Below are 16,347 nucleotides of genomic sequence, written 5' to 3' on the forward strand. Positions count from 1 at the left end.
AGCATGGGCAATCTCAAGGCTACAAGTCCATCTCCAAAGACCTGAATGTTCCTGTGTCTACCGTGCGCAGTGTCATCAATAGGTTTAAAGCCCATGGCACTGTGGCTAACCTCCCTAGATGTGGACGGAAAAGAAAAATTGACGAGAGATTTCAACGAAAGATTGTGCGGATGGTGGATAAAGAACCTCGACTAACATCCAGACAAGTTCAAGCTGTCCTGCAGTCCGAGGGTACAACAGTGTCAACCCGTACTATCCGTCGGTGTCTGAATGAAAAGGGACTCTATGGTAGGATACCCAGGAAGACTCCACTTCTGACCCAGAGACATAAAAAAGCCAGGCTGGAGTTTGCTAAAACTTACCTGAGAAAGCCAAAAACATTTTGGAAGAATGTTCTCTGGTCAGATGAGACAAAAGTAGAGCTTTTTGGGAAAAGGCATCAACATAGAGTTTACAGGAAAAAAAACGAGGCCTTCAAAGAAAAGAACACGGTCCCCACAGTCAAACATGGCGGAGGTTCCCTGATGTTTTGGGGTTGCTTTGCTGCCTCTGGCACTGGACTGCTTGACCGTGTGCATGGCATTATGAAGTCTGAAGACTACCAACAAATTTTGCAGCGTAATGTAGGGCCCAGTGTGAGAAAGCTGGGTCTCCCTCAGAGGTCATGGGTCTTCCAGCAGGACAATGACCCAAAGCACACTTCAAAAAGCACTAGAAAATGGTTTGAGGGAAAGCACTGGAGACTTCTAAAGTGGCCAGCAATGAGTCCAGACCTGAATCCCATAGAACACTTGTGGAGAGATCTGAAAATGGCAGTTTGGAGAAGGCACCCTTCAAATCTCAGGGAGCTGGAGCAGTTTGCCAAAGAAGAATGGTCTAAAATTCCAGCAGAGCATTGTAAGAAACTCATTGATGGATACCGGAAGCGGTTGTTCGCAGTTATTTTGTCCAAAGGTTGTGCTACCAAGTATTAGGCTGAGGGTGCCAATACTTTTGTCCGGTCCATTTTTGGAGTTTTGTGTAAAATGATAATTGATTTAATTTTTTTTTCATTGTCTTTTGTGTTTTTTCATTGCAAGCAAAATAAATGAAGATATTACTACCAAAACATTTGTAATTGCAATCATTTTCTGGGAGAAATTGAGCATTATCTGACAGAATTGCAGGGGTGCCAATACTTTTGGCCAGCACTGTAGATGAGACCAACGGTGAGCGGTATAACTAGGGGTACAGGAAGATTTGCAATGATTTCATGGGATTGTGTCATTGCATGTCATTTTTGTGGGGCACCCCCAGAAATCTCCTAATGCTGGACAGAACCTTTTCAGTTATGCTGACACCGACAGAGAGACAGACAGCTCCACCTACAGGTGGCAGAGGTAACAATCAATGCAAACCATGCACGCAGCCAACACATTTTTATATGCTGTGGTGTTCTAACAGGTTTTAATAACAGGTGTTTCAGTGACAGCAAACGCAATTAGTCTTTTGAAACAACTCACAGTTGTGACAGTTTATTTCATAGTGAACAAAAAAATACACATTTATGACCAGTTCCTTGTCTAGGAAATGTACATACAAATGCAGGTAAATTAAAGGAAGAGGCATTCTTCCTGATCTGTCTGAATCCTTTTGAAAATACAAGTCCTCCATTTTCAATTGATTTCATTTCCTTATGCTGTGGAACTGTGCAAGAGAAGTTAGCAATTCAAAACAACATTTATTAGTGTTTGCTCTTTTTGTTATTTATATGTGTATACATTTTTATTGATCTTTAAAATAGAATAGAATCAATAAAAATATTCAAAAAAGTTATAAAAGTTTTGTTTTCCACCATCGAATATACAGATCACATCCCCTGATTTTTGCATTCTGATGTCATTTTGTTATTTATTAACTTTTATTAAACAACAGGGATGCAGTGTAGTAAAAACAGTACACAATCCAGCTACTCACACACACATGACAAAATCATGAAAATAAAATGAAATTTTAAAAAGTACTCAAGGCTACCAGTGAGAGACAGTCTGGTGAGAGTCAGTGGTTATAGTGGTCACATGACACCCCATTCCTTTAAGAATCCACGGACAGGGCATATAATGGGGTGATGGGGTGAGGGGGTGGGAACCTATTTACAGTATGCTTTGGTCTTTAAAATGTGTCTTCACATGCAACGCTTCACATCTGAGTCACACTGTGAGTTTCAACAGGTGGTGTTTTGGGATTCTTTCCTGAGGGCTAATCTAGCCCAGAGAGAGTAGCTCATTAGCCCTTCCCATTTTGCTCACTGGGAGCTGGGGAATCCACACCGGGTAAATGGCACTGTGCTGCTGAAATGATTTGAAAAGGTTTCCACATTTTGAGCATACACTCAAAAGAGGAGGAGATTCTGTTGGTTGTACATATTTTTGACCGGCTGAGTGCGTGTCCATGCTCCTTTTTCGTGGGATAGGGGATCAGTGTATCTCAGGCACCGAGGGCCTGTGACTCTAGCTGCTCAGCCAGTTCTCATTTACAATTCAGGAGACACAGCTAATCTCCCTGATGCCTAAACAGACCCTTCACTCAGCTATGCCTGGAATCCAGGTCAGTGCAATACCCCTCAGAACCGGTGTGTTCATGCTGATGAAATATGAAGGCACAGTGTTTCAGGAAAGGGATAGTTTTACTTTGCATTCATTCATTCGCTCGAGTTTTAAAAAGTGCCGGATTGCCCTTTAGTGACGGCAGAATTAAAGAGGAATTTGTAAACTCTTGCGATTCAGGAAAGCACCAGTTTGTCCTGATGGAACAGGTGAAAGTAAAAAAAAACAAACAAAACATATATACATTTGAAAAGCACTTACAAACATTTGTCACTAACTGTTTGCAGGTTGGCAGCTATGTTAATTGAATGATAAATATAACAATTCAGTGCTAAGGCGAGGGATGTTTTGATATGCTCTCCGAGGTAGCCGTGAATAATTCAGAGGAATCGCGACGAGGAAATAAAAACAAAAAAATAGAAACTTAAAAACAAGTAGCACCAATGTCATCCACAACTATCACAGAGCAATCACACAGAACCCTCCTCCCCAACTTGACACAAAAGGCACAAAACCCAGAGGAAAAAAGCCTAGGTCAGCAGCCTCTGATTTCTTTCTTCAAGACAAGAGGGGGGTGGAAGTGGATGTGAAGTCTGCCGGTGTTTTTTCTCTTGTTTCCTAAATCTCTCTCGGCAATCTGTTGGATCCTCAGCTCTGATGTCAGTCTCTCTCTCTCTCTCTCTCTCTCTTTCTGCATGCCCATCTGCGTCTGCGCAGCTACAAGATCTTCATGCAGACCTGGCAGCGGCTGACACGCGAGCGGAGCTGACCGGCCTTCAGTGTCTCCTGCGGCGGGGCCTCCACGAACTGCCGCTCGGGCTGCACGGTGGTCAGCCAGAAGCTGTACTTGTTGGCGAAGTAGTGGCAGGTCCCGCGGGCGCCGTTGCACTCGATGAAGGGCGTGGCACGGAAGTCCTCCAGGCAGGAGCCAGGCGAGACCAGGGACTGCCCGCCGCCCTCGGCCCCGGCCGCGGTATGCTGATGGAGGGGGGGGGGGGACAACACCTCAGTCAGCTTTCATAGCACACACTTACAGCACTGCAATAACTCCTTAGTAATGCTAGTAAAAATAACTAGAAAGATGTAAACGTGTATAGCCCCAATTAATACAATAAATGCACTAAGATGCTCTACTGTTTCTCGCAATAAAACTATCAACAAAACTAATATTCCGACTGGACAAGGCTGTAACATGCTGTTGTATGGTGTTTGTTCAACAGAGTACACATACAAATATCTTCACATTTCCATTTGCTAGCCACAAGATTGATACGCTGAGTAGTGTAGTACCTGCACATTGTTATAGCAAACGGGTCAAAATGTTTCACCTACCACCATCTGTTTCACAAAGCGATAAACCCATTATCAAGAGTGGGGGGGCCATTCTATAGTAACATTGTCAGTCTGTGCCAAAGGTTTCTGTGCAAGAAGCCATAAAGGCGCATGCAGGGACCCACCATCAGGAAGGAGTAGCCGATCCACAGGCTCCTCCAGCCCCGGGGGCAGGAAGGGATGGTGAGGTCCTGGCTGTGAACAGCCACCGCCTGGGAGGGGGCCTCGCACACGGAGCAGCGGCTGATGTACTGTGAGATCTGCTCCTCGGACACGGGCATCATGGGAATGGGCGCCGTGGTGGACAGCCAGTAGGACTTGTCGTTGCGGCTGGCGAAGTAGCAGAGCTCGTTGACGTTGCAGTACAGGAAGGGGATGGTGCTGAAGCGGGGCAGGCAGGAGCCGGCCAGCCCTGGAGGGGGGAGACGCAGAGAGAGGACAAGACGTGCATGAATGAGATGGAGAAACAGGAGCAGATGATTGGCTGATGGAGCATCAGGTTGAATGCTACTGTAACAGCATCAGCGAACCAAAACTAGTAATAAGATATACAAGTGCCTTGAACAACACTCGCTATAACATATGGTTATAACATATGGCAAATCCCAAATTCTTTACTTTAAACAAGGGTTTTAACCGGTGCTATTTCAGGGATCATATGACACAATTTAATCACATCTATTCCCCCAACTAATATTTCCAAATCCATGTTTCCTGCTAAAGTGCTGATTTGCTGGTTCCTGTTAGGTGGATATCCCTGCTCATTGCTCACCCAGATCCTGGTTATGGGCCTTCTCCTGGCCCTCCACATACAGTAGGCTGTAGCCCTCCCACAGCTTGGCCATGCCCTGCGGGCAGGGGGGCACCTGGCTGGCCTGGCTGTGCTTCACCAGCGTGTAGCCGATATTGCTGCTTCGCGCCGTCGCACCGGGGGCCCCAGGCGGGCCCTGTTTCCCAGGTGTTCCTGGACAGGAGGGATGAGGAAAGAAAGAGAGAGAGACAGAGAGGAAGAATGGCTCGCATGAGTACAGAAGCAGACACACAAACATCTATATGCATAGGTAGAAAAGACCCCATACAGACTCCAGTCTGAAGACCCCACTGTTTTTTTTTAAACTTGATGTTTATCATATACATGCTGGTAGATTATGATATACGCTATGAGTACCTTGCCATGATGGCCTTGCCACTTCCCAAATCTCTGCTCACTCTATGGTATTCAATGGATTATTGTGCTTGTCACTAGGAATTTTTACCACTGAATCTGTATTCTGGATGGTAGTGGCTGTTAAAGCATTGTTTGAGTGATTAACACGCACTCAGACGCTGTGTGTCACATTCTGCTATCTACTGCTGTTCATGTGGCTTTGTCTTATGCAATTTTGTACCTTCGCAGTCACACGTTGCACTGCATGACAGCATCTGCCTTGTGACTGAATGATAATATTCATTACCAAAATGGGATAGAGATGTTTACTGCATCTCCACCCCCCTTTCGTTGTGTGCAGTCCCTTCACCTTGCTCTCCGATGGGTCCAGGGAAACCCGCAGGTCCAGGATCTCCAATCAGCCCTGGGGGACCCGGCTGTCCACTACCTCCAAGCTTTCCCGGGTTTCCAGATAGGCCTTTCTGGCCTGAACATATTGACAGGAGTCAGTGGAATAGAAATAATTATGTCGATGCAAGCTGATACGATACTTCACGCACAGTCACGGGCAGTAGTGTAGCATAGTGGTTAAGGAGCAGGACTTGTAACTGAAAGGTTGCCGGTTCGATCCCTGCTGGGACACTGCTGCTGTACCCTTGGGCAAGGTACTTAACCCACAATTACCTCAGTAAGTATCCAGCTGTATAAATGGATAACATTGTAAAGAACTTTAACCTCTGTAAGTCGCTTTGGATAAAAGCGTCTGCCAAATGAATAAATGTAAAATGTAAATGTCACCTGTGTGTAACTACTTTACTAAGGAAGTATGCTTCCCACTATTCCTATCCAATGTGCCCACTAGAAGGCAGTTTCATAGTTGTGACCAACCTCACTGGAAGTTGTTTATGATACACCCTGTTGTGACAGTACAGCTTATGGATTTAACCTGGCTGGTATGAGTTTCCAGGAAACACTTAATTATATCTATACTACTGGAAATGTGTCATGGGTTTTAAAGATATCTCACAAGCTTGATTTCACTTCCATTTACTTGGAGCCAGACAGAAATATAATAGTAAAATCAGCTTTTACTTATACTCAGACCTAGTTCACCATGTGTTTCAACCTGGAGGGATTTCAAGCAATTTTAACCTGGAAGAAGACCATCCAAGTTGAAATCCATTGTGCCTCTTGCTTTGGTTGTATGTAAAAGCCATCTTTCTGTTGCTACACACTGATCACCGTGAAGGAGATGAAGCTGATCCAGTGTCACCATCACAATGCTCTGACATCTTTCCTTTACTGGCTTGGGGTTATGACATTTTCAGATGAGCTAAACTGAACATCCCTGTTGTCTTGTCCTTCCTCCCCAAAGGTGATAAAGGACTACTGGGTCCGCCAGGTCGTCAGGGTCTTCCAGGTCTGCCTGGGTTCCCTGGCCAGGAGCAAGGTGCCCCTGAGCTTGTTTGAGAGGGAGTTGTTCTACCAATGATCTCAGTTTATTGAATGAGCCGCATGAGAAGAAAACTGAGCTCTGAAAAATAGGCGGATTGCTTTGCCCTCTTCAGGCTTTATCAGACACTTTTATTCTAAGTGTAGATCTCACTGTCGATCTAAAGGGAGGTAAAAGCCTAATGTGGCCAGGGATGGTGGAGTTTGTTGTATAAGAGAGGCTCAGGAAGATAAAGAAACCCTGAAAGGCTACCAGAATTCCAATACATTTGTGGCAGATCACCAGCTTTTTTTCCAGCATCCTGTACCATCACACTGTATTGCTACCACACACATGGAGTAAACTGCATTAGCTATTGACTTGGGGTCAGCACAAACATTTGGAAAGAGGGGTTCTGAGTGAGTGACTAAATTAGGTTCTGAGTGAGTGACTAAATATGACTTTTGTCAAAATACCATATGGAGAAAGGTTTTTGTCATGGGTGCCATTAAACAAAGATGGAATTCATGTTGAAAATCATTTCATAGCCCCTTTCAAATTAATGTTGAACCATCATAGTTAACTTACATATTTCAAAACCATGAAGGTCCCCATTCTGTCTACTTCTGACTGTGCATAGACATAAATCACTTCATCAACATTCTCCCTCAGGAATCACACAAGTGAGAATCACACAGGTGAGAGCAAAATGGCAGACCTCCTTCATTGATTATTAGGACTTTAACCACCATGAGTGTTGCTCTGCTACAATGGCGCCCTTACCTTGACGCCCAGGTAGTCCAGGTTGACCAGGAAACCCTGAATCTCCAGGCAACCCTGGGATTCCTTGTGGTCCGGCCTCCCCAAGTGGCATCTGTTTGATGGGGGGTGGTGGAATTACCACTCCAGGGAGTCCCTTACTGCCAGCAAGGCCTGTGACAAAGCCAGAGAACAGTTAACCCATTCAGTTACCCTGCCCAGTGGGTATCTTTGGCCCAGTAAAGCCTACTGGCTGATCTTAATAATTTGGTGATTCAAAATGGAGCCGGTAACCTGGAGTTTGCTTTGAAAAAATAAATAAGTCTCCCTCATCTCACACCTCTGGGCCCCTTTAGTCCCCTTCCCCCGATGAATCCAGGGTCTCCAGGGATGCCCACTTGTCCTGGAGCACCGCTGAAACCAGTGTCACCTCTCTCGCCTGGGACACAGGTACAGAGAAAGAAACAGCAGACATCCATTGGTTAGCTTCTGAAGATGTCATATTAATGACAAGACTAGAGCATTCCCCTTTACAAAGGAAACTCCTCAGACAGAAGATTAGGCCCTTCATGTATTGGCACACAGAATACAACAATGTATTTAGCCAGAGGCCAAAATCCTCTCTCCCTTGAGAAAAGACAGATCTGGCCATCTACTTTCCCTTTAGGCCATAACATTGATGACTCCTGTCTTCACCTTTGAATCCTGGGTTGCCGGGTTCTCCAGGGGATCCTGGTGCCCCGGGGTCACCACGTGGGCCTGGTATACCAGGGAAGCCAGGGAATCCTGCGTCTCCTCGGTCACCCTGGTCGGTGCCAGGACCAGGAGGCCCTGGGGGGCCAGGGGGGCCACGGAAACCTGGCCAAGCACACAGATAACACATGAGGACAAGGCAGACAGAGGATGAAGGGCTCTGTGAGTGACAGAGAAAAGAAGGGAAGGGAAAAACAGCAATTCTGTCTGAAATTCAGAGCTGTGCAGGATGGAGAAAAGGAGATGTTCAGTTTCTGTGCATACCTTGCTCTCCATCAAGTCCAGGCAAGCCAGGGTCTCCAAGAGGCCCAACAATGTCTGAGGTGACGGAGACCCCTCGAAGGCCAGGCAGGCCAGGGAAACCTATCGCACCAGGGGCACCTGTGGACCACATCATCATCATCATCACCATCATCATCATCATCATCTCCACTCTCTGATACAAATTTTCCACAAAGAAACTCCACATTGTGGGATTCTTTATCCATTCTAACTCCATAAACTCTGCAGGGGTTTTCCATTAACAGTGTCAAGAGAGCATTGTACTTTTTAGGACATGCTTCAGTCAGTGTTAAATCTGCAGTAGGTGTGAAACATCTCAGCCTCCCCCATCTCTTACCTGGGTTCCCTCGGAGCCCTTTCTCTCCAGGGAAGCCTGGACCTCCACCTATAGAAGAACCTCTTTCACCCTTCAGTCCACTAATGCCTGGTAGCCCAGGAGGCCCAGGTTCAACTAGACCTGAGAAAGAAGAAGGGTGGAGTCAAAGGTCATTTAAAATAATGTTTTGGACCAAGCCTGTGCAGTAGACTGATCCAGTGTATCAACTGTGGCTCTGTTGAAGCTTTAGTCTACATATTATCAATGGTACGTTAAGAGAGTAAGATATACCAATTGCTTGCCTCACCAGCACAGTTGCTTATGTGGCCACACAGTAAGACCCTTGAACTTTCAGAGCGTTCACGGTCAAGCCACCAACTCACCTAGTATAATTTTTATACACAAAGCTAGGTTTGTGTTTTGCTGTGTAATCCTGTGCTTTGGTATAGAGGGGAGCTGGGTTTGTAACCCAAAGGTTTACTTCAGTATTCATCTGTATTGACTGATAATATGTAAACTGTGGGCAATGTAAGTTGGCCAACGTAAAGGCGTCTGCTAGGAACAATGTCAGTTCATTTGAAATTGTACACATTTCATCAGTGCCTTAGCCTCCTGTTACAAAGAAAGTTCATGATCAACCTCACATTGCATGCTGGGAATTGGAAGCAGGCAGTACTGAAGTGAGACTCAGTACACTCACTTTCAACCTGTGCACATTTTGAAGGCTCATATCAAGAGTGAAGAAAGCTCACTGGTTACAGAGAGCAGAAAAAAGCAATGCATTAGAGGATACGGAATGACACAAGCTGATAACAGAGCATGAAAGAATTGTGCATGGAAATGGAAAATTCTGCCGTGAAATAGGTTTCTTTCTTTTCAGTATGCACAGGTAGCCACCTCTGAGGTGAGGAATTTTAGATTTTCAATTGAGCTGTCTTGAACATGGATGTCAGTTCAGAGAATTTTCCTAAACCACAGGCCATTTGGTCAAAAGTAAATGATAATTAAATAATTATTAAATAAAGTGATAATTACATGGGGAATCTCTATCATAGTGGTGCACTGAACAAGAAGTTGTCACGTACCTGGAGTTCCAGGTAGGCCTTTAGGACCTCCAAGTCCATTCAGACCATCGAGCCCTGGAGAGCCTGGTAAACCTGTGCAGGTAACAAAACACAAGTACCCTGAACTTTCATTTTCAACTGCAAAATTTAACGACTGAGACCATTCTGTGCAATGTTAACTGGTCTCACAGAACTCAACAGAAAAAAGACAAGGCTACAGCATTCCCTTTTTACAAAGAAAACTCCTCAGACAGAAGGTTAGACCCTTTATGTATCAGCACACAGAATATTATTATCCAGACCTTTCTGGCCAGCAGGGCCTGGAGCCCCAGGGAAACCAGGAGCACCTTCTGTCCCTCTCCGCCCCGGGAGACCTGTCAGACCCCTGCTACCAGGAAATCCTGGGGTACCTGGGGGCAGTAACATTATCACCAAGGTAAGCATGAGCACAAGTCAACATCCCAAGTCAGCATTGGAGTCATGCAACATAACTGTGATGCTTTGTTTGAAAGGAAATTCATTGCTACATCTCTTCTTCTAAAAGTTCAGCTGACCAACAATAAGATATTACCACAAAATGTTTAATGAAAGAGGCATATTGATGTTTCCTACAAAATAGAATTAAGTCCCCAAAGATTACAAGCAAAATGCTAATCATAACAAATATAGGTGATTTGAATAAATCCTAGATGGGGTAAACTGATCCAGTGACTAACAACCTAAGAACTCCTTAGATGAAAATGAAAAATATCATTAAATATTGTTATTGAACTTAAACATTATTAAATTGTTATTATTAATGTTAAGTTTATTCATAATCTGAAGAGAATCTGGCTGTAATCTATGACATCACAATACCCATCAGCCCTGGACGGCCTGGATCTCCTGGAAGTCCCTTCTGTCCACTGAATCCAGGGGTTCCTGGGATACCAGTGTCTCCCTGCAGGCCTGGATCACCATTTGGACCTGCCAGACACCATGACAGAATGTTGGGAAACAGAGAAACCCCAATTCAAGCATCCTGCAAAATGTTTACCTCCTGGGTGAGGTTTGCAGAAAAGGGTACAATAAATGTATGCACAAAAACCCCAGACTCTGGTTGAGAACCTAGGAGCTAGGACCTAGGATCAAGCAAATGGGGGAAGGCAGAGTCAGTGGGCTGAGGAACCACTTGACACTCACCAGAGAACCCAGAATCTCCAGGTGGACCCTTAGAGCCGGGGGCTCCAGGTGAGCTGAAGGAATCACCGCGTTCACCTGGAGGGAGACAGAGTCATGAGACTGTGAAGCTGCTGAGTGCCATGTGGGTGAACCCTAAGGATGGCTGTCCAAAACTAATGTAGACACTCTGTGAGAAACACTGAATTAATTGAATCTTTTTCATGACAATACTGAAATATAAACTCACCCTTTGTACCAGGTTGCCCTGGGGTGCCACCAAATCCAGGTGTACCAGGTGCCCCATCATCACCCTTTATAAAAACACAAGTCGGGCAGAAGCTGAGACAGTGAAAAGATCACATGGTCTATAACCTCTGGTCTCATGTTGTTGTGTGGATGTAAAGGGCACATTACAGGTTAAAAGTGGTTGAGATGTCTGTGTGTTTGTGTCAAGTATCAACTGTGCTGGAATTTTTGCCATGTGTGAGTCTATGTTTTTACTGTACATGCTCTTTCTGTGTGTGTGTATGTGTGTATGTACACGTGTGTTAGGTATGTGTCTGTGCAGATGTGTGTTTTTACCCTGGGCCCTGGCATGCCAGGGAAACCGATGATGCCAGGAGAGCCCTTGGGTCCAGGGAAGCCAGGAGGGGAAGGGGGTCCAGGTATCCCAGGGGCTCCAGGCGCACCTTGCTCCTGGCCAGGGAACCCAGGCAGACCTGGAAGACCCTGACGACCTGGCGGACCCAGTAGTCCTTTATCACCTTTGGGGAGGAAGGACAAGACAACAGGGATGTTCAGTTTAGCTCATCTGAAAATGTCATAACCCCAAACTCCCCCAGTTCAGAGGAGCTTGTCCCACTCATATCCTAGGAGCGGTGCTGTACTGTACCTCTTGGTCCAGGGAATCCAGGAAGGCCGCTAGGACCAATATCCCCTGGTTCCCCTTTCACCAGCAGTCCGACTCTGGCAGGTACAGACGGTGGCCCTGGACGACCAGGAATCCCCCGATCCCCTGAAACAAAGACAGCACACTGCGGTCTCACTGCCCATCATTCTGCCACAAAGCCTAAGGTCCACCCTTCCATTTAAAGCATAATTCAGAGCAGAGCAGACCCTGCTTAGTTTGGTTTCACCTGTGTCCCATTGCCTGTCTTAGGAATATATTTTTTTGTTTATGAATGGTAAGACTTTATGTGCAAAATGTTTTTATTTTATGGAAAGGTGCTGTGTTGCAGTGTTATTAATGCTAAGCATATACGCACAGGAATTTAATAGCTTTTGGAAAAGTTAATATTAGTATTGGTACTTACTAAATTATTATATATTATATAGAAATAAATATTGTTCCTTTTTTGCTTCCTTGTGTCCATGGTAATGTTAAAATACAGTAAATTCCCTGAAATGTTTTTGGTCTAGATTTGGAGAAGGTTCAGAATGTGAATGTTGAAACTTCAAAGCATCATCTTCTTTTAAGGAATAATGTACCAAGGTGTGTGAACACCAAAAGGGATACATCAGACAGTGTCTTTTGTTTTTGTGTGATGTATTTTTTTTCTGAGAATGTACTGTAACACAGACATACCCCAGTAATCACCTGTGTTGTTGGAAAGCCTTGTTCATGTTGCAGTTAAGGTTATAAATACAATGCTGCTCTTTGCCAGCCACCCGGGAGCTTTCAGTGAGCTTCAGGCCTCTGACTCTACCTTTTAGACCCTTAGCTCCAAATTCTCCTGTCAGCCCGTCCAGTCCGGGGGACCCTGGTAGACCCTTTATCCCAGGGCCCCCAGGGGTACCAGGGAGTCCAGGCATTCCTGGGAACCCTAACATCCCAGGGAATCCCCTCTCGCCTGCGGAGCAAAGAAACACTCGTCAACATTCGTGAGTACCGCTGTGGCGACCGAGAGATGCGCTCTCAGCTCAGACAATTTCAGACAAGGGGACTTGGGTGTCCGTAGTGGTGAGGGAGGGAAAGCAGCGTACCCTTCCTTCCTGGTGCTCCAGGGATACCATCTGCTCCTGCGGGGCCTTGTGGCCCTGGAAGGCCACTGAGTCCTAGCTGGCCAGGGGCCCCTGGTTCTCCCGGCAGGCCTTTCATCCCAGCGGGTCCTGGGGGCCCAGGGTCTCCAGCAGAGCCCTTAAGCCCTGGGAATCCTGCAGGCAATGGTGGATAGCAGTCAAGCACAGGCCAGACCCCTCTCCAGAGGAGGAGCACTGAAACGAAGCTAAACACCCACTCCATATGCCTTTTCCTCACCACCTGGGAGGGGGGTTTGAGTTCATCACTGCAGACCTGGCAACTACACCATGTGACAACTATACCAATGTCCTGCTGCTCTGCCTAGCTGTCTACAATCTGCCATCTGAAATCCTTAAAACGGGCAACGCTTGAAAATAAATTGTGACCAACAGGGGAACAATGTTCACTTTCTCTAATATTATTAGTCTTTTAATTTGATGATTTTCTCTCTGTCCCCTCTGTTCAGATCCTGAACACAGAGCAGGATTGGTTTTAGAGAAAACTGGAGCCATGGGTCAAGTTTGGGAAAATACGTCGGTAGTGACAAGAATGAAAATGGAACATATGATGAAACACAAAACAAGGAAGGAAACATTTCGAACAGAGGAACAGGGAGGGTTAGAAATCTCTGGCTCAATCAAAATATATCATTCACAGTTAATTCATTTGATTAATTCAGATTCATCTGAGTATCTGTTAGAATTAGAAGCCATACTTCTAATATAGTGGCTGCTCTTGTGAGATGTCTAGGCTGTGGCACTGAAAATGAGAGAAATATGAACGTTGACTTTAGACAGGAAACATACTATTCCCTGAAACCCTAGTCTATGTAGAAACGTATATTACATGATTTTTTTGTAATAGTGTTCCTACTTCTTAGCAATAACAAATGGACAAAGAATTGACAAGTCCTTACAACTCCAAATCATTCAAGAAATGCAATCACATTCTACTACCAGATGGTTGTACTTACTGTTATCGTGTTTTCGCATTTTTGATTGTGGTTATTTCACACTCTAACCAATGACATTATTCAAGCTTGTCATAAGTAAAATGCTAAACAGAGACTACACTAATGCGCAACACCAGAGCGCATTCGCTAAGGATGACACTACAAAGCTTCAGCAAGCCTTGGGCAACAGAACACTGAAACAAAGTCTGCTGCCAAATTGTAAGTACGTTTTGGTAAGTTGTTTGCTTTATTAATGCCACTCAAGCAAAGCAGGGGTTATGGCAGAAGACATACCAGTCTGCTCTGCCAGGCTCAGATTAGTAATGGCCCTGTACTGAATCACTGATGACCACATGAAGGAAGCTGTGGATTAGCTCACACCCTGGGAGACTACTGGGCTAAACTCAAACACACACTCAATGTGTGCCTACTTCACGCACACAAACACAAACACACACCTGTATGCACATAAACACGCTACATCACGCAAAGATATATGAACACACTTATAAATATCTGTCTGTAAATGTAACAAATATACTCACATGCTCCCATGTGTATACACATGTGTGCATGCATACGCACACACACACACACAAATAGACCCATAAAAATACATACACAGAGACACGCGCGCGCGCACACACACGCACACACGCACGCACACACACACGCACACACACACACACACACACACACACACACACACACACACACTTTGCTTGTTGATCTCCAGGGGGAACAAAGGGTCATGCCTTGAGCAACCGGGAAGAGAAGGCCAAGGCTTAAACTCATTAAATACCATTCACTGAAAGAGACTGCATTTTCACATGAGCCAGTCCCATTACAGGCCAGCACTGCCAAATCTTTAAAATATGAAAATCAAGCGTTTCCTCCCCCCTCTCCATCAGCTGGATCAGAGAATCAGAGGGTGAGCAGTTGTGCATTGGCCTTCAGGTCTCTGGGCTCTGCTCAGCATGCTCCTACAGTCCGTGCCTGGCTCGGTTAGAAGAGTAAGCTGCCTCTGGGGGTTAGGTCTACACAGGGAGGCCCAGGCTGCGGGAACAGGGCGGGGCGCTGGGGCCGATTAGGCTGGGTCTGTTTCAGAGCTACAGGGCAGCAGCAGGGGCAGTTCTCACCTTGGCAGCCTAGGGAGTGACCCAACACCAAGAACAGAGTGTGACACCAGAAATGGAGGGATGGGAGGTGATGGTGATGATGGTGGTGGTGGTAGAGCAGACGAATGAAAAGAGACCCACGGTGAGGAAGATTTAAAAAAAAAAAGAAATCAACAGCCAAACAAAAGGAGACTTTCAGAGAGAATGCAGCAGCAACGTTGGAGAGGGTTGTCTGGGCGTTGCAACCGTGGGAGGAGAGGTACCTATTCTATTTTCTCTGGAGGGAATGAGAGAGTCTTGGATTCCCCATGCTGGGACAAACTGTCCCATTCCACAAGGTAGATCATGCACACAGAGAACCTGCTGCAGCTATTTCTTCATTGTGAATTCTCACTGTATGTGTGATCAGTTACAGTGGATTCCACTCTGACTGGACTGTCTCTGGTTTCAACACTGAGCAGATTATAAAGAAGAGAAAAAAACACTGGAGTTACTGAAATAGGGTCAAGTTAGTGTATCCCTTATAGGTGCCAAAAGGTGTTAAAATGATTCATATGAAGCTACTTTCCAGATTGACATTGTTTAATGGTTATGTCACAGTTTGTCTTAACCTCATTTCAGTAACCATACAAAGCACAGGGAATGGCAGCCTTAGTTGCCAATTTGAGGACACCCACACTGCAAAGCATTCTGGACTGGAATGACACATCACTGTCCATTTCCACAGTCACTTTCCAGATTAACACATTACATTCTGGACATTACACACCATATTCAGCATTAGTTATGGCTAAAAGTGATCAGTGTATTTGATGAGATCTATAAATCTGTATCTATAAACGATGTATAAATTATATAAAAATTAAAATAGTCCACCTGAAATCAATGGAAAAATATGAGGAAGGCAGAGCCATTCAAAGCACATAGGGATCAGGGGACGATATTATTGTTGTTATTATTATCACTAAATCATCATACTGTATCAATATTGGTACCATAATGATATCACTGAGCAATGACACCTGATGTGTGGGTTAGTCTGTGCACCAGAGCTCTTGCGGGCCTATGACTCATGCTATGACCCTACATCTGTCATGTTACAGCCAGCGTACTTCACTGTCGCACCGTCACATGCAGCAGTTGAGGCTCTCCCTCACCTGGGGCTCCGGCGAAACCCTTGCTCCCTGGGGGTCCGACAGGACCCCGTATCCCTCCCTGGACGCCATTCCCTGGTGGGCCGGGGGGCCCCGGGATACCTGGGAAGCCGTCTTCACCGCGCTCGCCCTTTGCTCCGGGTATTCCAGGCTGCCCGTCCAAACCTAAAGGAGCAGGAGAGACAGGGATCGGTGGAGCAGAAAGAGAGTGCGGGAAAAGGGGGTCAAGGTGCAGGGGGGTGTTGGGCCAGAATGAGAATGAAGGTGTTCTA

General features: G+C 45.6%; 1 protein-coding gene across 1 annotated transcript in view; it reads right to left on the reverse strand.

The window, feature by feature from the left end:
• Window positions 1-1,804: 1,804 nt before the first annotated feature.
• col4a6 (collagen, type IV, alpha 6) overlaps window positions 1,805-16,347 on the reverse strand; it is a 101,830-nt gene continuing 87,287 nt past the window's right edge. Inside the window, exons 30-49 of the mRNA XM_036548467.1 lie at window positions 16,079-16,240; window positions 14,943-14,951; window positions 12,815-12,985; window positions 12,538-12,681; window positions 11,724-11,846; window positions 11,414-11,595; window positions 11,079-11,142; window positions 10,853-10,927; window positions 10,529-10,636; window positions 9,973-10,080; window positions 9,692-9,763; window positions 8,628-8,747; window positions 8,273-8,389; window positions 7,952-8,113; window positions 7,596-7,694; window positions 7,280-7,429; window positions 5,435-5,551; window positions 4,690-4,881; window positions 4,043-4,329; window positions 1,805-3,563 (exon numbers count right to left, since the gene is read on the reverse strand). Coding sequence (XP_036404360.1) covers window positions 3,303-3,563; window positions 4,043-4,329; window positions 4,690-4,881; window positions 5,435-5,551; window positions 7,280-7,429; window positions 7,596-7,694; window positions 7,952-8,113; window positions 8,273-8,389; window positions 8,628-8,747; window positions 9,692-9,763; window positions 9,973-10,080; window positions 10,529-10,636; window positions 10,853-10,927; window positions 11,079-11,142; window positions 11,414-11,595; window positions 11,724-11,846; window positions 12,538-12,681; window positions 12,815-12,985; window positions 14,943-14,951; window positions 16,079-16,240 — 2,723 coding nt within the window. The 3' untranslated portion in view covers window positions 1,805-3,302. The remainder of the gene's footprint in view (window positions 3,564-4,042; window positions 4,330-4,689; window positions 4,882-5,434; window positions 5,552-7,279; window positions 7,430-7,595; window positions 7,695-7,951; window positions 8,114-8,272; window positions 8,390-8,627; window positions 8,748-9,691; window positions 9,764-9,972; window positions 10,081-10,528; window positions 10,637-10,852; window positions 10,928-11,078; window positions 11,143-11,413; window positions 11,596-11,723; window positions 11,847-12,537; window positions 12,682-12,814; window positions 12,986-14,942; window positions 14,952-16,078; window positions 16,241-16,347) is intronic.

Source organism: Megalops cyprinoides, chromosome 16 (genome assembly GCF_013368585.1).
Source record: "Megalops cyprinoides isolate fMegCyp1 chromosome 16, fMegCyp1.pri, whole genome shotgun sequence".
In the NCBI taxonomy this organism is placed as follows: Eukaryota; Metazoa; Chordata; class Actinopteri; order Elopiformes; family Megalopidae; genus Megalops; species Megalops cyprinoides.